The sequence below is a fragment of the Martes martes genome (genome assembly GCF_963455335.1).
Source record: "Martes martes genome assembly, chromosome: 12".
Taxonomy (NCBI): Eukaryota; Metazoa; Chordata; class Mammalia; order Carnivora; family Mustelidae; genus Martes; species Martes martes.
In genome coordinates this window covers 43,345,521-43,372,455 of record NC_137900.1, presented here as the reverse complement: position 1 = coordinate 43,372,455, position 26,935 = coordinate 43,345,521, and the positions used below count along the sequence as shown (strand labels likewise).

At 41.0% G+C, this 26,935-nt stretch overlaps 1 protein-coding gene across 2 annotated transcripts in view; it reads left to right on the top strand.

Annotated features, from left to right (window-relative positions):
• Positions 1 to 915: 915 nt before the first annotated feature.
• FREM1 (FRAS1 related extracellular matrix 1) overlaps positions 916 to 26,935 on the top strand; it is a gene marked incomplete at its 5' end in the record, with an annotated part of 141,777 nt that continues 115,757 nt past the window's right edge. For both annotated transcript variants that reach the window (XM_080819605.1, XM_080819604.1), the window contains 5 exons: positions 916 to 1,146; positions 6,204 to 6,298; positions 8,595 to 8,896; positions 10,474 to 10,670; positions 23,395 to 23,718. In XM_080819605.1, the coding sequence (XP_080675731.1) occupies positions 916 to 1,146; positions 6,204 to 6,298; positions 8,595 to 8,896; positions 10,474 to 10,670; positions 23,395 to 23,718 (1,149 nt within the window). The remainder of the gene's footprint in view (positions 1,147 to 6,203; positions 6,299 to 8,594; positions 8,897 to 10,473; positions 10,671 to 23,394; positions 23,719 to 26,935) is intronic.

Genomic DNA, 26,935 nt, shown 5'->3' with positions numbered 1-26,935 from the left:
AACCCCCCCAAATGTTCACTTAGAAAAATATCTGTTCTTATAAAAATACATTATATGTTTATAAAAAAAATTTAAAAATTAATAAAAAAAAAGAAAAATATGTGTTCTCCAGTTTCCACTCAAGAGTTTCTCAGGGGTCTTCATTGCCCAGCAATGTCAGAGTTGTGCTCATGGGACAAATTACGAAGCTCATTTCTTATTTGGGTCGTGATGATTAAGAATTAGTCAGCGTTTGAAACAGCGTGCAAATAATTCTGTCAGCTCTCTTCTACAGATTAGGCTACGGTCCTCATTTAACAGATGAGGAAACAGAAGCAGAGCTCACCTCCCAGGCAACCAAACACTGCACTTGGGGAGTGAGGCTGGTCGGCTCCTGTGGGACCACACAAGGGACATCCCCATGGGACGGGGTGGTGGGGGCAGCATTGATTCCGGAAGCGGGAGTTACAAGCAGGGTAATGAAATGGCTTCACTGCCTTTTTACATGAGCCTGGAGGTCAAGTTAGTTTATTTGTTTTTAATTTAGCTGAAATTATAGGCTGGTTGAAAGATTCCTTTGCCAGCAGGGATCTTTTGAATAGTCACACAAACCTTTTGGTCTGTCTCTCTCTGTCTCTCACTTTCCTCCAACCTCTCCTCTCATTTGCAGGATTAGAAAAGCACTTGGGAGGCACATTCATCTTGCCGGCGTTGTCAGGAGTGATCAGCGAGTTTTATTAAAAGCCCTGGGATTGCCTGAAAAGCCTCCTTGTCTGGGTTTGAAATGAAAGGGACATGTTAAGATCTTGGGGCACATCGTCAGGACCCCTTGCCCTGCCCGTTGGACTATGAGCTAACATCTTTGGAGGAAGAACAGAAGCCCTCTTGTGTTGAAGGGATTTCACCGGTGGACAAACCGAGTTGGCCCCTGACAGCATGAGCTCTCTGAACTGGGGTGGGCCCAGTGCTTTGCTGCTGCTGCTCCTAGGCTGGGCCAGTCCCACCTTCATCAGCCTTAACCGTGGGGTCAGGGTGATGAAGGGCAGCTCTGCCTTCCTGTCGGGAGATGACCTGAAGTTTGCCATCCCCAAAGAGAAAGATGCTTGCAAAGTGGAAGTTGTGATGAACGAGCCAATGACCCAAAGAGTTGGGAAACTCACTCCACAGGTAGGTCATTCCTGAGATTTTTCTATTCAGTCATGTGTGTGAATGTGAGTGTGTGTGTGTGTGTGTGTGTGTGTGTGTGAGAGAGAGAGAGAGAGAGAGAAAGAGAGAGGGAGAGAATGAAACCAAACAGGGATAGGACAGCCTTTCAAAGGTTGGAGTAGGCCCTGTGTGGTGTGATATGATCAGTCTTTATGGGATTATTCTTGTCCCAAATGAGCTCATCCATTGCTAGTCAGGGTGCCTTTGGGTAAGATATCAGGATTTCAAGATATGTTTTAGGCTACACTTGTGATCGCAGAATAGCACAAGTAAAATGTGAATAGCACAAGTAAAATAGATTTTTATCTGTTTCCATCACTAGAACATTCCGGGGAGTGGGAGGAGAGACATGGAAAGGAGAGGTGAAAATACTTCATTTTAAATATTCATTGTTTCTTCAAAAATGTCTGTAGAAAAATGTGTTCCTTTAGTCAAAATCTTGGAGACCTTATCATTTAAGAGTATTATAGGCACAATCCTTTTGTAGGATTATCTTCTAAGAGTAGAATAGACTTACCTTCTAAGTCATTGGGTTGAAAAAAGTCTGTATTATCATATATTGTACTTGCTTGAAGTAGGAGTTTACCTCTATATAAAATGGGAAATTGGTTCTGGTTTTATGGCTCGTCCCTACTGTGGTTTAACTTCCTCCCAATGCAGACAGTTTTGAGAATGTTCTGCACTGCTGCTACTGCTGCTTCTGGAAACATGTATCATTATTTGTGAACCGTGAACATTAAGTTTCTTCTCCATTTGGCTAAAGACTTTTATTCCAGGAAGTTACTCCATGGTGGTACTAGATGATGTAGAGACAAATGGAAGGGGACTTAGATACTAACTCAAGTGGTTATTACAAGCTGTTTGATTTACCGCTCTCAGAGGATGGGCCAATTCTGAAATACATCACAACTCTGTGGTGGGTTTCTACTTAGGGAGCATTCCTGATGTGACAGCAACAAAATGTCTCTCTCCAGTTTCCCACGAGATTTTCTTTTGTCAGTCAGAGCTTCTGATGGGCACCTCCAAACTGAATACAGTAATGGTCCCAGCTCCTAAGGGGTTGTAGTCCCAAATGTTTGGGACTTGCAGCATCTTTATAGTTTCTCCCAACACCATTGGCACTGCAAAAGTGTGTGTGTGTGTGTGTGTGTGTGTGTGTGTGTGTTTTAAGATTTTGTTTATAAGAGAGAGAGAGTATGAGCAGGGGGAAGGGCAAGCAGACTCCCTGCTGGACTTGGGGTCCATTCCAGGACCCCAAGATCATGACCTGAGCCTAAGTCAGATGCTTAAGGGACTAAGCCACCCACGTGCCCAGTGGAAGTTTGGTTGGTTGGAACTTAAAGTCAGGGAAAGAAGAGAGACCTGGGGTAGCTCATACCTAGATCCCACATGACTAAGGGCAGTGAGTAGGTGACATGAATAAGCTCAACTACAGAACATGGAGTCCTAACTACAAGGACTCAGTTTGTTAAAAGCAAATCCTTGGAGTTTTAGAGAGCAATAGAGGACCCTAATCCTAGAACACCGGGGTCCGTGGCTGCACGGATGTATATGGGTGCCTTATCGAGAAATGAACTCATAATTTGGTACCCCTTCCAATCAATATATTTTAAAAAATTGTTCAATATTTATTTAGAAGTGAGGTTAAATATTTTGTGAGGGAAGAGAAAAAAAAAATTCTTCCTGGTTTATTATCTCTGGCCCTAAGCTTACAAAGCAAAAGCCCTGTTCTTCACCAGATTCTCCCTCCTTAGAAAGTAATTTGGGGAGAATATACTGTTCCTTAAGTCAGCCTCTGAGGAGTATCCTCTCCCTGTCCCAAATAGCCTATGACTCATAAACGTGTATATAGTACTTTCTCTGCAAGTAGTGGAATTGTCTCCATTTTTTATTTTTGGTGATTTTTTTCTAAAGATTTTATTTATTTATTTGACAGACAGAGATCACAAGTAGGCAGAAAGGCAGGCAGAGAGAGAGGAAGGTAAGCAGGCTCCCTGCTGAGCAGAGAGCCCCGATGCGGGGCTTGATCCCAGGACCCTGAAATCGTGACCTGAGCCGAAGGCAGAGGCTTTAACCCACTGAGCCACCCAGGCGTCCCTATTTTTGGTGATGTTTAATGGTCTTTGCCATCTGGCCGTCTCTGAGATACTAGAGAGTGAAAGAGCATCTAAGTGACTACAATCAGGTAAAACACTTATTTGGGGTCAAGGATTGTAAGAGATCTCCTAGTCATCTCCATTCCAAAATTTCACTGATTTTAAGACAAAAATCCAGTTGCTAGAAAGACTATGGAGCAGAAACAGCGTGCCTGTCTGATTTAGGGACGTCTGAACAGGCAGGCCAGGGATGGGGCTCCAAAAAAGTCCCAACTTGTCCCCTCAAGTGCTATGGCTTTAAAATGAGAAAATGTTCAGTGAGCGCATTTCCGGAGGTAAATGTGGTATCTCAACTGGATTTGTGTGGTCTAAAGTAAATATGTGACTTTTATCTTCTAAAATTTATTGTGTGGAAAAGGAACCCATTGAGCTGTGGAGTTCCATTACCTTTTTGTCAGATATTTGTACCAGAAGGAAATCTATGTATCCAGAAAACTTTGTTTCTCAAACTCCCGGATGATCTTCCTACTTTAGTATGATAATTTCAACAGAAACCGATTCCTACATAAAGTCTGTTGTTTTTTTCTTTTCTTTTTTGGGAGGGGTTGAGGGGGATTATGTGCCTATTTTTAATGCAACCCTCCCAAGGCTTGATTTCTTATGGTGTTTTTGAAATTAAGCATAGCCGAACGCGCGCACATACACACAAAGCCTAAGCATTATTCTTTAATAGCACTTACCAGTTAAGTTGAAAGCAAGGCTTATGTGAACCCGTTTCTAGTGAGATGACTGTATTAACAACACCCTGCTGTGTAATGAACAGTTTTATTTGATTTGCACAGAAAATGTTTTGTTTAACATCTGTTCAATTAGTGTTTTCATTTCATTACTGAAGTTTGTCTTAGGACCAACAGGTTCATTTTCCTATTGGATATTTGGAAAGGGATTTCCATTGGCGCACACCAGTACCTTCTGTTTAGATAACCCTCCTGATGTAGTCAATTAGACAAGGTCTGTGGCAATATGTTTTCCCCATGTTTTAGGACAAGATTTCCTCACACAGAGCACTTCTCACACCTGTTTCAAAGCAAGACATTTCCTGGGTGGAAAATCACCTCAGTTTAGAGCTGAGCTTGCTTTTTTGAATCAGAAGTACGGCCGTAAGAAAACATCTCTAGGTTGAACCAGTATACTGTCATTAAAGTGAGTAATGAATTAGGAATGTGTGACAATTTAATTATAAATTGTAATTGAAAAGCAGTTGAAGTGGAAAAAACCAAGGCTAGACAGTAATTAGAAAAGGATTTAGCTCTCCTTTGTTTTAGTTAGTAAATTTATGGACAATTATGGTTGTCGCCTTTTATAAAAGGAAAACATATTATGAAACATAAAACAGATGTTTCTTTTAGCAAACCAGATTGTCTCTTTATCACCAGGACTATTTGTCAATGATATGGGGAAGGTCTTTCCTTTATCTCCTTCTTTGTTGTCAATTAAAAAGAGGAACCAATGATGTCTGTGGGAAAAGAAGAGCATTTGTATTAGTGGTAAAGTCTTAGAGAGGATGATGTTGTCTGTAAATGTTTGAAACTGTTACAAAATGTAGGCTAAACACCATGAACTCAACAGTTATGGTATGCGAATACTTCAAGGGTATTTCTTAACACTCTGCCAAGTCAGGTTGGGCAGAATGAGAGTCATGGTGTGGTTGGGAGAGAAAATTCTTTTAAGAATTAGAGTCCCCTCACACCCCCCCCAAAAAGAGAGTTCCCGAAATACAATGGTATAATTTCCTTAATAGTTCTGAGTGAGGTGATTCAGTTAATTATAATTTTATTTGGGTGGAAGAAATTACCTTTAGCTTGCTATTGGTCTCATCAACCACTTTTTAAAAAGATTTTGTTTATTTATTTGAGAGAGGGAAAGTGCATGAGCAGAGAGGGGTCAGGGAGGGAGAGAGGTAGAGGGAGAATCAGGCTCCCCGCTGAGCAGGGAACCCCAGGTGGGACTTGATCCCAGGACCTGGGGATCACAACCCAGGCTGAAGGCAGGTGCTTAACCACCCACACCCCCTCATCAAACATTTCTGCTGTTAGTAACCAGTAAAGCAGTCTTTTGAAATTATATGAGAAGCAATTTCGGGGCCACGTTTGGCTCTGATCAACCACAACAGTGTCCATAGCCTGTGGCTTCATTTTTGAATATAAAAATGCTATTTGGAAAAGAAAGAAAGAAGGGAAAAGAAAAAGATATATAATTAATACAGTGTGTTTGTGTGTGGGGTAATGTGTACCTTTTCATGCATATGCACAGGTAGGTCTCTAACTCCATTGCTATGAACCCCTGAAGGGTGTGGGTGTATTATATTTTGATAAATGGAACCATAGTTTAAATATACTAGAGACTGTAAACAGAATCATTTTAAGAGATAATTACTCCTTAATATATCTGCTTGATCTGTTTGGATTATCATGGTTTAGATATTCTTTTTTTTTAAGATTTTATTTATTTATTTGACAGAGAGAGAGAGAGATCACAAGTAGGCAGAGAGGCAGGCAGAGAGAGAGAGCGGGAAGCAGGCTCCCCGCTGAGCAGAGAGCTCGATGTGGGGCTCGATCCCAGGACCCTGAGATCATGACCTGAGCTGAAGGCAGAGGCTTAACCCGCTGAGCCACCCAGGCACCCCATGGTTTAGATATTCTTAAAATAAGACACACCTATGGAAGCAGGCTGGGAGCAGGCACAGGGGTGGGCAGAGATGGTGGTGGTTACAACATGGACACGTGTACGTACACACATACACACACAGACACACCCCTCTAACAGACCATGGTTTCCCCAGGCAGTACTCTACTGCCAGAAACATCTAATCTTGTACCAATTTTTTTCACAAATGTTTATCCATTTCTTCATGTGAACTAGGTCTTTGACTGCCATTTCCTTCCCAATGAAGTAAAGTATATGCATAATGGTTGCCCGATTCTTGATGAAGACACAGTGAAGCTTAGACTTTACAGGTAAGCAGCACACATAACCATTCTGTGTACTTATTCAGGATTTTTCTATAGATTGATGTTATCATGAGGCTAGTTGCTAGATCCCAAACAAGCAAGTAATCAATAGAAATTGGGGACCTAAGTAGGTGAGCCAAGAATTGTTGTCGACTGTCAATCATCTTTATTTGTATCATCTTCCTGGGAGCTTTTCATCGAAAACTTCTGTCCTGTTCCCCTGCAGAGTTCTTGTACAGGTCACTCTGGTGCTCTACCTTCCTGCTTATGATGGGAAATTAAAATTACGAAATATAAATTCTTAAAAAGAACTCAGAAAATATATTCCAAAATTGATTATTTTGATTATCATCTGCTCAGTTAATAAGAAGTCAAGTATGTCTTCTAATCGTAAGCATATTAAATGATAAAAATGTTTAAATAATCAGCTATAAAGTTAAGTACAGAGTGACTGTGTGAGCCAGCAATTCTACTCTTAAATATATGTGTAAGAGAAATAAAAACCTTTATTTCCCCCAAAACTTGCACACAGATCTTCATTGCAGCATCATTCATAAGAGCTAAAGAGCTGAAATAACCCAACTGATGAATGTGTGAACAAAATGTGGTGCATCCATACAATGGAATATTACTCAGCGGATGAAGTACTGATGTAGGCTGTAACATGGGCAAACCTTGAGACCATCATGTGAAATGAAACACACCAGACACAAAAGGTCACATACCTTTTCTAGAAAAGGCAAATCCATAAAATGCAGAAAGCAGATTAGTGGTTGCCAGGGGCCAGGGGAAGGGCAAATGGGGAGTGATCACTAACGGGTATGGATTTATTTCTGTGGAAATAAAAACGTTCTGGAATTAGGTGGTTGTGATGGTTGCACCACCTTGTGAATATACTAAAAACCACTGAGTTGTATACTTTAAAAAGGTGAATTTCATCTCAGTAAAAATTAGCTTAAAAATTAAGTTCATGGTTATGGTATTTCTCACTTCATAGAGGTAACTGACAATGCAGTAGGTGGAGTAGGTTTTTTTTTTTTTTAAGATTTTATTTATTTATTTGATAGGGAGAGAGCACAACAGGAGGAGTGGCAGGCAGAGGGCGAGGGAGAAGCAGGCTCCCTGCTGAGGGGAGAGCCTGACTCGGGGCTTGATGCCAGGACCCTGGGAACATGATCTGAGCCAAAGGCAGATGCTTAACTGACTGAGCCACCCAGGCACCCTTGGAGTGGAGGCTTTTAGATAGATTTTTACTTGGTTTTATGGCTGTTATGAATATCTGGCTAAAATATCTTAGTGTGAATTTCCCTTAAGTACCACAGTATTATTACAAAGAGTTTTGTAGAAGATGCTAGCATGTTGAATCGTTCTACAGACACTTATAATCACCTACTATAACTCAAGGCCCGATGCTGGGCATAGGAAACACAAGGACAAAGATTCATGCATTTTTGGTGTTCATAATCTGTCCCAAAATACGGTAGATAACTGTAATGTGAACAAGGGCTGAAAGAGAGGCTTGAACACAATGCTGTGCTCGAAAAATGAAATAGTACGCAGAGATTCTGTATCACCAGCACACAGGGCTGTTTGATCTTTCTAAGGCTTTTGAGTTAAAAAACTAACTTTGGACAGCTTGCCTGCAGGGCTGGAAAAGCTGGTGGTTCTGGCTTCTCCCACTTCTTCCTTGAGTTTCCAAGGGACAGGATAGGGGAGAAGGCAAGAAGGGCTCAGTCAAAGCAGCTGCTGGAGGACATTCGAAAGAAAATATTTAGAGGAGTTGGAGGCAGAAGATCAGAGAACATGCTTATTCCCCTCTCACCTCCCCCTCAGCTCCTTTGGCGAGCTACTTGGCCTTTCTATGCCTCAGATACTCCCTCTGTAAAGTGGAATTAACAATGTCTCTCATAGGTTTCTGAAGCGCAGAAAGGTGATGATACTTCAGAAACTCCTCATCCTTTGACGCCTGAATTAAAACCCAATCCGTAATTACACAAGCTTGCTACTCAAATGACAGATGTGCTAGAAGTGAGACTCTGAGCTCCCAGCCATCATTACATATCAACGTGGATGATGGGTTTGAGAGAAGGTGTGGAAAGAAAGCTCACTGGGGAGGGAGATGGCAGATAAAGGAGTTGACATCAAGATAAGGAGAAGAAAGGAAGAGAACAGAGATTGGGAGTAGAGTATATAACAAAATCCAAACTCTACCCCATATGCACATTTTATAAAGTCAGTCTTTAGATACCGGACGTGTACCTGAGCACTGGTAAACATCACCTTTGCTCTGTTCTCTCCACAGATTTACTGAGACAGACACCTTCACAGAAACCTTTATCCTGCGGGTCTATCTCCTCGAACCAGACTGTAACATCATCCGTAGGAGTAACAATGTCCTGGAGGTGTCTGAATTCTATGGCCTTTCCCCAGCCATTGATAAGAACCTCCTCAGATTTGATTACGAGAGGACGGCTGGCCTGGAGTGTACGGTCAGGCTGGATCCTGTGGGAAGCCGGCTGCCAGCCCACGGTCAGATGGTCCTGCTGGAGCCTCGGCCAGAAAAACCTCGTGGAGATCAGCCACATAGTTTTTTCCCTGAGTCTCGTATGTACCGTGTTCTTTTTTTGTTTTTTTTTTTGTTTTTTTTTTGAAGATTTATTTATTTATAAGCAAGAGAGGGAGGGAGAGCGAGAAAGTGAGAATGGTGGAGGGAGAGAAGGAAAGAGGGAGAGAGAATCTCAAGCAGACTCCCTGCTGAGCTTGGAGCCTGATGTGGGGCTCGATCTCACAACACTTGAGACCATTACCTGAGTCGATGCTTAACCGACTGAACTACCCAGGCTCCCCTCATATGTATGTTTTAATATGTACCCGAATGTTAATAGAACTGACAAAAACATGTTAATTGTCATCTTCTACTTTGACAAAAAATATCTTATATCTTTGATATAATAACTGGTTGAAAAATGTAGGCTAGTGGTTAAGAGTATGGACTTTGGAATCCGAGAGACCTGGGTTTGAAACAGCTTCTGCTCTTTATTTCCTAAGTGATTTTAGGTAACATATTTAACCTGGTTAAGTCTCTGTAAAATGGACAAAGATAGTAGTTGCCCCCTAAGTTTGTGGCAGGATGGAGTAAATGAGATCACGTGCATGAAGTGGGCTTCACATGGTGTCGGGCCCGTAGCAGGTGCTCAGTGATAGTCAGCTGTTATTCACAGTGACAGTGGTAGTGGTAGTAAGAGTAGCTGGTGTAAATATTAAGTATTATCTGATTACAAATAAGTTTGACGTAGAGCAGGTGGCCAGTATCTGTGGTTTAAATCAGAAGGAGTTGATGGATGATGTTACTTCGGTTATTCATCTAATCAATATATTTTGGGTACCTCCTCTGTGCATAATAATGTTCTAGGCACTGTGGGAAGACCAGTAATCACAGTCATAGTGATACCTTGAATTTGGGCAACAATTTACAGCTAAAGGTATGCTTGCACAGGAACCCTCCCATTTAGTGTTCATGACCACCTGGCTAAAAATTAGAATACTCATTTTATACATCAGAGAAAGGCCACTTGAAAAATAAGTGGCCTATGGGTATCACCCTACACGACTGTAAAAAGAAGTTGGGCAGAGAAAGAGACACACTCTTGGAGAGATGATGGTGGTTTTTAGTGGGAGAGAGCAGGTTGGTTCAGGCTGTCAAAGATTACTTAAAGGAGGGTTTAGTAAAAGGACTAAGGGGACCTGGAAAGGTGTCAGGACTTGGGGGTGTGATGAACACAGTGGGGAGTAAATTTCAGCAAGTAGAACAGCCTTGGAGAGAGTGCATGATGGAGCCGTGGACGTGCATACTGTGAAGGAAGACCAGCACTAGACTGTGGAAAGCCAGTCTTGACCCAGTGGCCTATTTGTCAGGGATGTTCAGTCATCAGAACATGTATTTTATTATTTTTCTCTCAGTGTAACATTCGGTGGGCAGGGATCTCAGGAGAAAACGGGTCAACCATTCTTTTCAGGAAAAGAAGTTATAGGGTTATCAAATAATGCCATCCCCCTCTGTGAATGATTAGAGGGTATGCGTGGGTATTCCTGAGGCAGTCAGGATCCACGGGAGAGAGGATTTAAAAAAATTTCACATGCATGCTCAAGTAGCTGTCTTAACTCAGTGCTGTACGTTCTAGGCTTGGGAACAGAGCTGAGGTGTCCAGGTGGAAACTGTGCCCTGGGACTGAAGAAAATGGGAAGTGCCAATGTGAGCTGTGAGGAGTTCCTGCTGATGGGGCTTCGCTATCAACACACAGCTCCCCCTTCTCCCAACATCGACTACATCTCCATCCAGCTGGACCTCACAGATGGCAGGAGCAAAATCGTATACAAGGTAGAGTGGGGGGTTATGTGTCTGTGTCCCCGGCTGATCTGCAGCAGGAGAGCCACTTTTGTGGGGGTGCTCGTGCTGGCTGCCACGCCAGGGACAGCTCCTGTGCTACCATGGGTGGGACTGCCCAGTGACTCATTAGAGCTGCAGAATATAAGTGTATAATTTCCCTTCTCTGCCTCCCTTCTAGCTTTGCCCTGCTAAGGCAATGGAGGAAGGACTGGGCTGGTCACATGCTACCCTTCTTCTGCCTCTCCCTTCGGTTTTCTTTAGCTTGACATTTGGTCCTTTGGAGCACCCTCTCTTCCAGGCTTCGTTTCCCCCCTTCTTGGTTAGAACCTCTTTTTGCCTGTTAGAGGAAATGAGGGGTCCACAAATCAACTAGGCAAGGCTGTGGGAGACAAAGAGCAAGGGGAAACTCAGTCCGACTATTATGGGTATAGCGGTTTATGTCCTATTTACTCTTTTATAGACTGTAAGATGGAAGACCAGGCCATCAAGGAGACGGCCCAAGGCCCCCTCCATCTTTCAGTCTCTTTCAAATCCCCCTGCCCTTTTCTCCTATTGATCTCTTCACATCGAAATGAAGGTAGAAGAAGAAATCAATTTCTATGAAATATTTAACACCCTACTGAATTGATTCAAGTACTCTATAATTTGTTTTATTTAGATTAACTGTGTACCAGCTGAAACAGCTTGGATTCTGTGCTGACATAAGATGATCCAAGATCACAGTCATGAGAGACCTCCATCTTTCAAAATTTGACTTCTCACAGGATTTCTCCCAAGAAAGTCAGATATTGAACATTGTTACTCCCAAGGAATGGATAAAATACAAAATGATAAGAAAATGACAAGACAGGATCAGAGAATTATAGAATTGAGATAAAAAAAAAAAAAACCAGCAACTTTGAGATGGTCTGGTCAAATCACATGGTGAATTTTCAAAGATTTTTAAAAAGATTTCTGAGCCTAACATTAATAGCTAAGAGCATGAACCCTGGGCCCACTTTGCCTGGGTTCAGATGTATGTTTAACTAGCTATTTGACTTGGATTTTATGCCTCATTTTAATAAATCTTAAAATGGAAATAATGGAACCGACTTCTTAGAGTAATTGAGAGAAATAAACAAGATAAAAAGCAGTTGGTGTAAAGCCTAGCACATAGTAAGCACGGGATGTATTTTGCTAGTTAAAAAAGCCACCCAGGAAAAAAAATGGATCATCAGCTAGGTTTGGAAACAACTGGTGTAGCCCAAACATCTTGTTGTATAATGGTAATCAGAGAAATCACATACCTTGCGCATACATACACAGCCATTTTATGACTGAGTCAGAACTAAATTCTAGGTCTCCTAACTAGTAGTAGATGTCTTCTTGTCTTTTTGACACAAAAATATTTTTACTTTTATTTTATTTTATTTTGTTTTATTTTATTTAAAGAGAGAGAGAGAGAGAGCATGAGTGGGGACAGGGGGAGCACAGGGAGAAAGAGAGAGAGAATCTCAAGCAGGTTCCATGCTCAGTGCAGAGCCTGACACAGGGCTTGATCTCAGGACCCTGAGATCATGACCCAAGCCGAAATCAAGAATTGGATGCTTATGGGACGCCTGAGTGGCTCAGTGGGTTAAAGCCTCTGCCTTCGGCTCAGGTCATGATCCCGGGGTCCTGGGATTGAGCCCTGCATTGGGCTCTCTGCTCAGTGGGGAGCCTGCTTCCCTTCCTCTCTCTCCACCTGCCTCTATTTGTGATCTCTGCCTGTCAAATAAATAAATAAAGTCTTAAAAAAAAAAAAAAGAATTGGACGCTTAATTGACTGAGCCACCCAGGCACCCCAAAACTTTCACTTTGATTGACTTATCTCCATTAAAAAAATATATACTATTTTTCTTCCTGACTGATTTTTAAATTTTACTTCTCTATATTGAATTAGGGCTTTATTGTTTATATTTTTAGATCAGTTGATTGGGATTTTACCTTGTAAAATGACCTTCTTGTTTTATTAATTAACCTACTCCATAGTCAATTTGGCATCATAAAACACATTCTTTTATGAATATCAAAGTAATATGTTCACTGCAGAGAATTTTTTTTGAAAAACACACAGAAAGCAAAATGAGAAGAAAAATAAATGAGCTATGTTTCTCCCACTTTTTACACACACACATATGCACACTCATGGTAAGGAGACATGCACACCAGTGTTGGTTTTGTTTTATGCAACTGAATTTATACTATATTTGAAGATTTTGAATCTTGTTATTGTATTATTTTTCTATTTGTACAGTCCATCCTCATCAAGTGACTAAATGACTATTTCATCCATAATTTCTTCTAGATTCTTAAGGTTTTCTTGTTTACAGTTGCCTTTTTAATCCATCTGAAATGAATTTTATCATATTGTGAAACACAGGAACAGTTTTTTTTTCTCCAAGTAGTCAACATTTTCAACACTAAATGTTGAATAATGAGCCTTTTTCTCATTGATTTTTGATGCTTCTTCTATTGAATAGAAAGAAAGTCTAGCTCTTTTGTTTCTTAGATATACCTCCTTATTTTTGTGCCAGCATCAGTTATTCTAAATATAAAAGGTCAATAAAACACTTTAATATTTTACAGGCAAGTTCTTCCTTATCACCTGTCTTCAAAGTTTTCTTATCCATTCTCACCTAATCTTAGTTCTCAATAAAGAATTAAATCATTTATGTCCATTAAAGTAAAGGCCCTATGTATTTTTATCAGGATGGGATTAAAACTATAAATTATTTTGGAAATAATTGGAATATTAGAACATTTACCACACTGAGCCCTCTCATCCAGAAATGAGGGACCTCACTTCATCTAGGCAAATGTTCTTTGATGTGTTTCTGTAAAATTTGCAATTTTCTTCATGTAAGTTGAGCACACTTATTAAGTCCAGTCCTAGGCAGTTTGCTTTTGAGAAATTACTGTGAATAGACACTTTTCCCTCCATTATATCTTCTCATTGGTTACTGATGATAAATAGGAAAGCTATTTTTGGTATAATTTTCTTTTATCTGGCTTCTTTCTTGAATTCAATTATTCTAAGAATTTTCCAGTTCTTTGGGCTTTTGAAGACCATAATTATGTCTTTCACTAATGATGATAATTTTGTCTTTTCTTTTTCAGTAATTATTCCTCTTTTTTTTTTTTCTCTATTCCCCACTAGTTTGGCCAGAATAATATTAAATATAATGATGCTTATAAGAATACTTGCTTGTATATTTTATCAATCTTAACTGCCCACCCACACTGTCCTTTTTTGCAGGGAGGGGTTTAAAATTTAAATTCAATTAATTAACATATAATGTATTATTAGTTTCAGAGGTAGAGGTCTTATCTACCTCTGTGATTCATCAGTCTTATATAATACCCAGTGCTCATTACCTCACATGCCCTCCTTAATGTCTAACACCAAGTTACCCCATCCCTCCCCTCCAGCAATCTTCAGTTTGTTCCCTATGATTAAGAGTCTCTTATGGGGGACGCCTGGGTGGCTCAGTCATTAGGTGTCTGCCTTCAGCTGAGGTCATGATCCCAGGGTCCTGGGATTGAGCCCCACATTGGGCTCCCTACTCCATGGGAGCCTGCTACTCCCTCTCCCACTCCCCCTGTTTGTGTTCTTCTCTCTGTGTCTCTCTCTGTCAAATAAATAAAATCTTAAAAAAAAAGGGGGGGTCTCTTATGGTGTGTCTCCCTCTTGATTTCATCTTGTTTTATTTTTCCCTCTCTTTCTATATAGTGCTCTGTTTTGTTTCTTAAATTCCACATATGAGGGAGATCATATGATAATTGTCTTTCTCCGATTGACTTACTTCACCTAGCATAATACCCCCTAATTCCATCCATGTTGTTGCAAATGGCAAGATTTCATTGTTTTTGATGGCTGAGTTGTACTCCATTATATATATATATACCACATCTTCATTATCCATTGATCTGTCAATGGACATCTGGGCTCTTTCCATAATTTGGCTATTGTTGACATTGCTGCTATAAACATTCAGGTGCACATGCCCCTTTGGATCCTATATTTATATCTTTGGGGTAAATACCCAGTAGTACAGTTGCTGGGTCGTAGGGTATCTCTACTTTCAACTTTTTGAGGAATCTCCATATTGTTTTCCAGAGTGGCTGCACCAGCTTGCATTCCCACCAACAGTGTAGGAGGGTTCCCCTTTCTCTGCATCCTTGCCAACACCTGTTGTTTCCTGACTTGTTGATGTTAGCCATTCTGACTGGTGTGTGGTGGTATCTCATTGTGGGTTTGATTTGTATTTCCCTGAGGCCGAGTGATGTTGAACACTTTTTCATGTGTTTGTTGGCCATCTGGATGTCTTCTTTGCAAAAATGTCTGTTCATATCCTCTGACCATTTCTCGATTGGATTATTTGTTCTTTAGGTGTTGAGTTTGATAAGTTCTTGATAGATTTTGGATACTAGCCCTTTATCTGGTAAGACATTTGCAAATATCTTCTCTCATTCTGTTGGTTGTCTTTTTGTTGTTGACTATTTCCTTTGCTGTGTAAAAGCTTTTTATCTTGATGAAGTTCCAATAGTTCACTTTTGCTGTCATTTCCCTTGCCTTTGGCGATGTGTCTGGGAAGAAGTTGCTGCGGCTGAGGTTGAAGAGGTTGCTGCCTGTGTTCTCCTTCCGGATTTTCATGGATTCTTGTCTCACATTTAGGTCTTTCATCCATTTTGAGTCTATTTTAGAGTATGGTCTAACAAAATGGTCTGACTTCAGTCTTCTGCATGTGGCTGTCCAATTTTCCCAACACCATTTGTTGAAGAGACTGTCCTTTTTCCATCGGACATTCTTTCCTGCTTTGTTGAAGATTAGTTGACCATAGAGTTGAGGCTCTATTTCTGGGCTCTCTACTCTGTTCCACTGATCTATGTTTCTGTTTTTGTGCCAGTACCCGACTTTCTTGATGACTACAGCTTTGTAATAGAGCTTTAAGTCCAGAATTGTGATTTCATGAGCTTTGTTTTTCTTTTTCATCATTCCTTTGTCTATTTGGGGTCTTTTCTGGTTCCATACAAATTTTAGGATTGTTCCAGCTCTGTGGGAAAAAAAAAAATTGACAGTATTTTGATAAGGATTGCATGGAATGTATAGATTGCTCTAGGCAGCGTAGACATTTTCACAATATTTGTTCTTCTAGTCCATGAGCATGGAATGTTTTTCCATTTCATTGTGTCTTCCTCAATTTCTTTCATGAGTGTTCTATAGTTTTCTGAGTACAGATCCTTTGCGTCTTTCTTTAAGTTCATTACTATGTATCTTATGGGTTTTGGTGCAAATTGTAAAGGGATCAATTCCTTAATTAAAAAGAAATTTTTTTAATTTTTTAATTTTTAATTTCTGTCTCATTGTTAGTGTATAGAAATGCAACTGATTTCTGTGCACTACTTTTGTATCCTCCTGCTTTGATGAATTCCTGTATGCATTCTAGCAACTTGGGGGTGGAGTCTTTTGGGTTTTCCACATAGTGTATCATGTCATTTGCAAAGAGTGAGAGTTTGACTTCTTCTTTGCAGATTTGGATATCTTTTATTTCTTTTTGTTGTCAGATTGATGAGGCTAGGACTCCTAGTACTATGTTGAACAACAGTGGTGATAGTGGATTTCTCTGCCCTGTTCCAGCCCTCAAGGAAAAGCTCTGTTTTTCCTTATTGAGGATGATATTTGCTATGGGCTTTTTGTAAATGGCTTTTATGTTATTGAGTGATATTCCCTCTATACACTGTGAGGAGTTTTAATCAAGAAAGGATGCTAAACTTTGTCAAATACTTTTCCTGCATCTATTGAGAAGATCATATGGTTCTTATCCTTTTATTTTATTAATATAGTAGATCATATTGATCGATTTGCTGATGTTGAACCAGCCTTGCAGCCCAGGCATAAATTCCACTTCATCATGGTAAATAATTCTTTTAATGTACTGTTGGATCCTATTGGCTAAGATCTTGGTGAAAATTTTTGCATCCATGTTCCTCAGGGATATTGTCTGTAATTCTTTTTGGTGGGGTCTTTGACTGGTTTTGGGATCATGGCAATGCTGGCCTCACAGAATGAATTTGGAAGTTTTCCTTCTATTTCTATTTTGAAACAGCTTCAGAAGAAAAGGTAATAGTTCTTCCTTAAATGTTTGGTAGAATTCCCTGGGAAGCCATCTAGCCCTGGACTCTTGTTTTGGGGAGATTTTTAATTATTGCTTCAATTTCCTTGCTGGTTTTGGGTCTGTTCAGGTTTTCTATTTCTTCCTATTTTCTATTTTAGTTTAGTTTGGTAGTTTATATATTGCTAGGAATGCATCCATTTCCTCCAGATAGCCTAATTTGTTGGCATATAGGTGCTCATAATATGTTCTTATACTTGTTTGTATTTCTTTGGTGTTGGCTGTGATCCCTGCTCTTTCATTCATGATTTCATTTATTTGGGTCCTTTCTTTTTTCTTTTTGATAAGTCTGGCCAGGGATTTATCAATCTTAATAATTCTTTCAAAGAACCAGCTCCTAGTTTTGTTGATCTGTTTTACTGTTTTTTCCTGTGGTTTCTATTTCATTGATTTCTGCTCTAATCTTTGTTAGTTCTCTTTTCTTGCTAGGTTTAGGCTTTATTTGCTGTTATTTCTCTTGCTCCTTTAGTGTAAGGTTAGGTTGTGTATTTGAGACTTTTTTCTTTCTTGAGAAAGGCTTGTATTGCTATATATTTCCCTCTCATGACCACCTTTGCTGCATCCCAAAGGTCTTGAACAGCTGTGTTTTCATTTTCATTTGTTTCCATGAATTTTTAAAAGTCTTCTTTAATTTTCTGGTTAGCCCATTCTTTTTTAGTGGGATGCTCTTTAACCTCCATGTATTTTAGTTCTTCCCAATTTTCCTCTTGTGATTGAATTCTAGTTTCAAAGCATTGTGGTCTGAAAATATGCAGGGACTAATCCCAATCTTTTGGTACCAGTTGAGATCTGATTTGTGATCCAGTGTGTGATCTCTTCTGGAGAATCTTCCATGTGCACTCGAAGAATGTGTGTTCAGTTGCTTTAGGATAGAATGTTCTGAATATCTGTGAAGTCCATCTGATCTAATGTGTCATTCAAAGCTCTTATTTCCTTATTGATTTAAATGATCTGTCCATTCGTGAGTGGGGTATTAAAGTCCCCTACTATTATTGTATTATTACCAATTAATTTCTTTATGCTGTTATTGATTTATGTATTTGGGTGCTTCCAAGTTGGGGGCATAAATATTTACAGTTGTTTAGCTCTTTGTGTTGGATAGACCCTTTATGTATGATAGAGTGTCCTTCCTCATCTCTTATTACAGTCTTTGGTTTATATAAAATCTAATTTGTCTGATATAAGGATTGCCTCTCCCCCAGCTTTTTTTCTGAAGTCCATCAGCGTGGTAAATGGTTTTCCACCCCCTCACTTTCAATTTGGAGGAGATTCATCTGAAATGAATCTCTTGTGGACAACATATCAATGGGTCTTGCTTTTTAATCCAATCCAATACCCTGTGTCTTTTGACTGGGGCATTTAGCCCATTTACATTTAGAGTAACTATTTAAAGATATGAATTTAGTGCCATTATAATAACTGTAAAGTTACTGTTTCTCTATATTGTCTCTGTTCCTTTCTGGTCTAGGTTACTTTTGGGTTCTCGTTTCACTTAAAGGATCTCTTTTAATATCTCTTGCAAGGCTGGTTTCATGATCACAAATTCTTTCAGTTTCTGTTTGTCCTAGAAACATTTTATCTCTCCCATTTTGAATGACATCATAGCTGGATAAGGTATTCTTGGCTGCATATTTTTCTCATTTAGCATCTTGAATATATCATACTTGTCCTTTCTGGCCTGTCAGGTCTCTGTGGTTAGTTTTGTTCCCAACCTAATATTTCTACCCGTATAGTTTATGGACCTCTTGTCCTGAGCTGCTTTCAGGTTTTTCTCTTTGTCTCTGAGATTTGCAAGTTTCACTGTTATATGGCAGGATGTTGACCTATTTTTATTGATTTTGAGGGAGGTCTCTGTGTCTCCTGGGCTGGAGTGCCTGTTTCCTTTCCCAGATCAGGGAAGTTCTCTGCTATAATTTGCCCCAATATATCTCCTGCTCCTCTCTCTTCCTCTTCTTCTTGGATCCCAATTATTCTAATATTGTTTTGCTTTATGGTATCATTTATCTCTCAAATTCTTCCCTTTATCTTTCTTTTTCAGTGGTTATTCCTCTCTCTTTTTCTCAGCTTCTTTATTCTCCATTATTTGGTCTTCTATATGATGAATTCTCTCTTCTGCCTCATTTATCCTAGCAGTTAGAGCCTCCATTTTTTATTACATCTCATTAATAGCCTTTTGATTTCAACTTTATTTGATTTTAGTTCTTTTATTTCTCCAGAAAGGGATTCTCTAGTGTCCCCTGTGCTTTTTCCATACACCAGGTTTTGGGTGTATTTTGGTCTGTTTGTTAGAAGAAACTGTATCCCACAATTGTAAAGAAAGGAAAACTTATGTATACATAAAATAAAATTAAATACAATGAAAGTATAAAATGTAACTATACAAATGAAGATTTAAAAATATTTTTTAAAAAGGAGTTAATAAAATAAGAAATTGGTTGAAAAAGGAAAGAGAAAAAAATTAAAATGGAAAGACTAAAGGCTAGGGGGGAAAAGCCATGAATTCTATATACTGTTTGCCCCTAGTGCTGGAGTTGTGCAGTTCTCTATGATGGGTAAACTTGGTCTTAGTTGGATGTTCTTGTTGATCATCTTGGCGGTGGTGGGGGGGGGGGGGCTGTTGCACTGATTCTCAGGTGTCTTTGGCTTAGGCAGAATTGCAGCACCCTTGCCAGGGGCCAGGCTAGATCAGTGGCTCCAGGTTGCTCCATGTGGCTTTTGTTCCCTGAAGGTTTTCTGTGCAGCTTTAGAGGATGAGAATGAAAATTGCGGTCTCCCCATCTCCAGCCCTGGAGCCAAATGCTCAGGCCCCATTCCTCAGTGTGTCCTTAGGGAAAAGCAGTCAGTCACTCATGTCTCTCTGATCTCCAGCCACTCTTGTGCTCACCCGGCCTGTGACAGAATTTCTGTCTCAGGCTCACAACCCTGTTTCGAGTCTCCAGACCCTGCAGACTCCTGAGGCACACTCCTGAGCCACTCCTCTTGGTGGAGAGGGGGTGTCTTGCAGGTTCTGCTGCTTGCTGGGCCCCTGCTTGGACAGTAGTCGCTGGACCACTATTTGTGGTTTATGGTTTATGGCAACCCTGAGCTGAGATCCCACTCCTGGGCTTGCTAATTGCAGCTGGCTTCCCTGCTCTGATACCTGGGACCTCTGCCACACTCAGGCATCCCTGGTCATCCTGTGATCCTGGGGATCCTGGGGATCCTGTTCCACCTAGGATTTTGCCCTGCTTTGCCATCAGAGCACCTCTCAGGCAGGGACATCCCTCACTGGAACAACTTTTAAAAGTTCTGATTTTGGACTCTGTTGCTCTCTCTGCCTGCAGTTTATCTTCCTATATATTGCCTCAGAGAACCATCTCTGCACCTCCTACCTTGCAGAAAGTGGTTGTTTTTCTATTGGTGGAGTTGCAGCTCTTCTTTTCTTAGGTCTCTGGTTGAGTTTGCAGGTGTTCAGAATGATTTGATAGCTATCCAGCTGAATTCCTGGGACCATACAAAACTAAGGTCTCCTACTCCACCATCTTGGACTATGCACACTGTCCTTTTTTAATGCTTTTTGCCTTGATTCATCTTTCTTTGAAAGTAATATGGTCACTTCTGCTTTTTCCTTTACATGATAACTTTCGATCATCCTTTTCATTTTAATATTTGTATGTAATTTCATTTTAAATGTCTCCCCTATAAGCCATATGTGATTAGATATTTAATTTCAGAATATTTGTCTTAAATAGGGGAATATAAGGTATGGTTTTGTAATGGATGTGGTTTTTTTCTACCATTTTGTTTTATGCTTTCTGGCTAATTAAAAAATTGTCTTGCAATAGAGATTTTATTTTCTATGCCTGTTTCTTCACTTATTTGAAAGTCCTTTATCTCATTTTATGTTTTACTGGAATTTAATTCCAAACTTTAAAACATTGTTTAATTTATATTTTTAACATTTAAGACAAAGAAATGAGTTTCATTAGGTCTTTCCTATATATGATAAGGATTGGTCCTGTTTATCCTTTCTCCTGGGGATTGCCCATCTTCCAGGCTTTGTTTATACAATCTGCAATTTCAGTTTTAGGATTCAGTTGTTATACCTGTTACTTCTTAAATCATTTATCTCTTATTTGAAGTAAGCTCTTTTGACATTTATATCTATTTTGTTAGCATGTTTAAAATAACATATTTCTTTAGGCTTAATCCTAGGTTTAAATAGTCTTACTGTTCAGTCCTTTTATACTATGATTTTCCCATACTTGAATTTCAACATTATGACTTTTTAAATATATATATTTTTAAAGTAGTTTCCATATCCAGCATGGAGCCCAATGCAGGGCTTGAACTCACAGCCTTGAGATCAAGACTTGAGCTGAGATCAAGAGTCAGATGCTTAACTGACTGAGCCACCCAGGCACCCCTTTAAAAAATTTTTTTTAATGGCACGTGAAGACTAAATACTCTAAACCCTGAGATAGCTCAGCATATCTTTAATTTGTCTCCATTAAGCATGCAGTGGGAGGAGAGGGGTTGATTGTCTTCTTTTCTCTTTCTCTGTTGCATTCCTCTCTTTTGAGTTTGCTGACTAGTCTTGGAACTTCTGGTCTTAGAGGGCTTGGTTTGTGGGGAGCATTGGCGAGAGAGGTCTTACTTGATCAGACACTGACGGAATATAACTTCATGCTCCATAACTCTGGCAAGTGTTTCTAGCTTATGCTTTGTCTCCAGGGCAATTCTGTGGTTTCTCTGGGGATCTCCCATCCTTGAGATCTTCTTCAGGCGGAACTCCAGTGGAGTCATTTCTAGCCTGAGTATTCATTTGCAATTCCTCCCACAGCTCCTAGGATGATTTCCACCCCCAGCTTCCTGCTTCTGCCATTCTTTGGCTTCTCACAGATGCACCCAAAAGGTCAAAGCCCAGTATGACCCCAGACCAACACTCTGTCCCCTTTAGCCCATATGTGGTAGCCCCCATATGTTTATCCCTGCCATAAACAAGAACTAGACAGATCCCAGAAGAGACACCAGTATTCTGGGTCTGGCCCCCTTGCTTCCTCCTGTATGAACCCAGCATTAGTCCTCACCATCTCACATGTAAAAGATACATTTAAGGCTGGCCTCTAGGAAACTTCTCTTCTGACACCCAAGACAAATGTAGCATTGTCCACCTTTCCTCTTCATGGGTTTGGGTGGGGTTGGGGATTGAGGGAGTGACTCAGCACAGAAAAGCACTCTTATCTACAAATAAATCTTTCTCTTACCCCTCTCAACCCTTTTCTATTCTTGTAGTGGTTGAAAGGTTTCTAGACCAGTTCCAGACGATTTACTTTGTAAATGTGCCTATAGTATCGGTGTCACATTCACTTTGAAATATGGTATCTTTCTCATTGGAACCTCAGTTGAGACTGAGCTAAAAAGAATTCCGTTCTTAACATTTTGTTCCATACAGATTACAACTTCTAGTCCAATATCCAGTGTTCTGCATACTGAATGTGACTCCTATCATTAAGGGTCATTCTTAACAATGCAAAACACCAAATCCCATGATGACCAGCATCTCCTGCTTTGAGGACTCTCCCTCATAAAGCCTGATCCCAAGATGCAATTTCCTGGTTTCTCTGGCAATCCCCGTTATGGGGGCTGCTTGCTCATAGCTCTCTCATTTGAGGGTGCATTTCTAGCCTGATTGGTAACTTTCAGTTTTAATTACCTTCTTGTCTCCTGGGGACTCAGGGTCTCAACTAGACAGCCGAGCCACCACCCTTCAGTTGCATGGGTACTAAGTTACAGAGACATTTTCCTTCATCTTGCCTTTGCCCTCTTTAAAACCACATGGCAGGAAGTGGGCAGGGTGACCAGAGGAGGTAGGTGGGGCACGCCAGACACAGCTAAGTGCTTTACTTTGGCTATCTCATTTAATCCTCACTTAATATTTGGGGTTCCACTATTTGCATTTTACAAAGGGGGGAAAAGGCTTAGGAGTTAAACAGTGTGTTTAAAATCACAGAAATCCTAAGTGCTGGAAATAGACTCAAAAGGACAGTTCCTTCTGATGCCAAAATGAATGTCTCCTTTCAATCCTGGCTGCCTACTAGAGTCCACCAGAGAGTTTTAAAAATACCAGTTTTCTGGTCCCTTTTTGGGAACAATTAAATCAGAACCCACGAGAGATGGAGCTTGAGCATCAGTATGTGTTTAAAACTCTCCAATGATTCGGGCGCTTGGGTGGCTCAGATGATAAGTGTCTGCCTTTAGCTTAGACCATGATCCCAGGGTCCTGGGATCGAGCCCCACATCAGGCTCTCTACTCAGTGGGGAACCCGCTTCTCCAACTCCTACTCCCCCTGCTTGTGTTCTCTCTCTCTGTCAAATAAGTAAATAAAATAAAAAACAAAACAAAACCCAGCTGTCAACTGATTCTAACGTGCAGCCAGGTTTCAGGCCCCTGCTGGACATCCTGTCTCCAGACGATTAGCCATGTGTGCGATCCCTTCATTCATATTATTTCCCCTTCGTATTTTTTTCCCCTTCAAAAGTCAGAGAGTGCGTGGTTGCCCGTCTATATCAGAGCTGGCTTTCCTAATCAGATTCCAAGGGCCGCATTCATGGCCATGTTTACTCTGGAAGTGGATCAGTTCATCCTGACCTCCCTGACTCCAACCGTTCTGGACTGTGAAGAGGACGAGACCCCTAAGCCCTTGCTGGTGTTTAACATCACCAAAGCTCCGCTGGACGGCTATGTGACGCATCTGTGGGATCACACCAGACGGGTCTCCTCATTCACCTGGAAGGATCTAAGTGACCTGCAGATAGCCTATCAGCCGCCGAACAGCAGCCATTCTGTGCGGAGACATTATGAGGTAAGAAGGAAGGGAGATGAAGCGTCTAACCTGTCTGGTATCCACAGTCCGTGAAGATACAGGCACTTCCCGTCGCCTTCAGGTGAGTTTGTACCCTCAGTGCCTCAGAAGAGTGTCAGTCACTGTAAATCTGGAGCCAGACTCAAATGCCTAGAGGAGCTGGGCATGTGATGCAAGTGAGGAGACTGAGCAGGGGGAGGCAGCTGCCCCCACGCCAGTGATTGCTGCCTTGTGTGAATACAGACAAATCAGGCCACACCCAGGGTAGCCTTAGCTCTTGTTCTTCAGAGGAGCTGGAGATCTGTAAATTTTTCTTTTATTTTGTAAATATGTTTCAATTTTTAAATACAGGATACATATTAAAAATTCTAAAACGTATTGTGGCCACTATGAAATATTTCTGAGGGCCATATTTGGCCCAGAGGTCACTGGTTTGAGAACTCTGGTGTCCTTGACGGCCTTTCTGCATGCCATAGACCATGGGAGTTAGAGATGACTTTGTCTACAATCATTTCATTAACAAATTCTTTTTATTTTAGAGATTTATTTATTCATTTGAGAGAGAGAGAGAGAGAATAAGCACAAGTGGGAGGGTCGGGGGAGGGAGAGAGAATCTCAAGTAGACCTCACGCTGAGTGTGGAGCCCCACATGGGGCGTAATCCCGTGACCCTGAGATTATCATTTGAGCTGAAACCAAGAGTCAGACTCTCAAGCCACTGTGCCACCCAGGCATCCCTCATTAATAAATTCTATTATTCCTTCTTGTTTGTAGAAGTATTTTACTGGGATCCTTACTTTAATTTTTATTTTTTTAAAAAGGTTATTATTTATTTATTTGACTGAGAGAGAGACAGTGAGAGAGGGAACATAAGCAGGGGGAGTGGGAGCAGGAGAAGCAGGCTTCCCGCTGAGGAGGGAGCCTGATGCAGGGGCTCAAACCCAGGACCCTGGGATCATGACCTGAGCCAAAGGCAGATGCTTAACTACTGAGCCACCCAGATGTCCCAGGATCCTTAATTTTAATGAATAACCCTGACTCAGGATAGGAGATTCCATAATCTCATTAGATGACTAATTTCTCTATCAAACACTATCCTATTAGAAAACTCCCCTTCCTGTCTAATCTCAGTACCTTCTGCTGCTCTTCTAGCCTCTTCCCTCTAATTTTGTTTTGGTTGGGAGTGGAGAACAGCTGGTGACAGTCTTGCACATAATAACCCTCCACAAACTTGCAGACCTACCAGCAAGTTGATTCACACAGGATGGAATGTTTACATGAGCAGATTGACACAGACGTGACTTCAGGTTTATTAAGGAAAATGAGTGTGCCTGCCGTTCCAAATTGCCCTCCATCTAATTTAGGCATTTTCAGCATTTAGCCTCCAGGGAAGACAAAAGACTTGACTGTAAGTGCCATGTTTTTGCCCTTTGCTTTGCTTTTCTTCACTTCATCATAGTAAGTGGCAGCCGTTTTTTTTTTTTTTTTTTTTTTTTTCCTCTCACCTCCCATTCCTTTCGTATTACCAGGTCATTACTTATTAGATGCCCAGTTTTACCTCGAACTCTTAAATAAAGCACAGCTCCTCTGGTTGCTTTCTGTGTGTCTTTTCTGGCGTGGTATAATGTGATCCTAAAGCAGAACCTGGCCAACGTGTGATTTTGTCATTGCTGTTAGAAGATGACTCTCAGTTTTCTCAGTGATTAGGCGCTTTGCAGATTCCATAGGCTGGAAGCCCTGGGCTCCTTCAGCCACCTGAGGTAGGACTCCCGAGGCCAGCGAAATGACCCATGCTCCTGAAGTTAGCCAAGCATTCCCTGGACTGTAATGTCAAGGCGGTCCATTCTTTCGGCCATGCAAATTCAAACTCGTACAAATTCAAACTCAACAGGTACCCTGTTGGTTTGAGAACAGTGTTTCTTAGTGAGCACGTGACATACAATTTCAGACGGCTCAACCTAACAGATATTGACATTTCACCTCCAAAAGACATCCCCACCTGGGTGTGGTTCCATTTTTAGTCTGTTACTTTGGCCCCCTTGAACCTGTTTCTTTGGTGGGGTAGTATCTACTGATATGCTGCCGTTTGAGAATTTATCATCTCTGGTGGACCAAATGGCGACTCAGTGTCAAATGGACATTCTTCAAAAGTAGGCATGTGCCTTGCATTTCTGTCTTATGTGCTATCCTTCCCTGTCAGCACCTGGTACAATATGTACATAATACATAAGAAGGTTCAAAACTTAATGGGGCACCTGGGCAGCTCAGTTGGTTAGGAAAGAGTCTACCTTTGGCTCAGGTCATGATCCCAGGGTCCAGGGATGGAGGCCTGTATCGGGAAATCCCTGCTCAGCAGGGGGTCTGATTCTCCCTCTCCCTCTCTCTGTCTCTCTGTCTCTCAAATAAAGAAATAAAATCTTTTACAAAAAGATTTTTTCAGAGAGAGAGATTGCAAGTAGACAGAGAGAGAGGGGGAAGCAGGCTCCCCGCTGAGCAGAGAGTCCGATGTGGGGCTCGATCCCAGGACCCTGAGATCATGACCTGAGCCGAAGGCAGAGGCTTAACCCACTGAGCCACCCAGACACCCCAAGAAATAAAATCTTTATGAAAAACCTTCTCATATAGCCCCATTTATTAGCTATGGATTTCATGGAAGCAAATAAAATCTGGATATTTAAAAATATGTTTGGAAATATAGATGCCTCTAGAGCAGGATCTCTTAAAAGCAGCACCAGTGGCATTTTACGCTGGCTGATTCTTTATTGTGCAGGCTGTCCTGTGCGTGGTAGCTTGTTGGAGCATCCCTGGCCTTTGTCTACTATTTAGTGGCCTGTAGGACCACCCACTGTGCATACCTATTTGTGAGACCAAAAATGTCTTCAGACATTCCCAAGTGTCCTGTGGGGGAATAAAGCCTCCCGCAGGTAAGATCCACTGCTCTGGTCCTTGTACCTTTGAGACAGGCTCCAGTGGCCTGAGGCTGGTTTTCTTGAGCAATTACAGGGTCCCTTCTTCAGTGTATTCACCTATTTGAGGCTAAAAGCTTCTTTTGAGAGGAAAATTTAACAATACTGCTAACTAATGAACAAAATCTAGAACATGAAAACATGAGATCGGGTTGCCGAAAATGACATCAGGTGGGGCGCCTGGGTGGTTCAGTTGGTTAAGCATCTGACTCTTGATTTCTGTGCAGGTCATGATCTCAGGGTCCTGAGTCT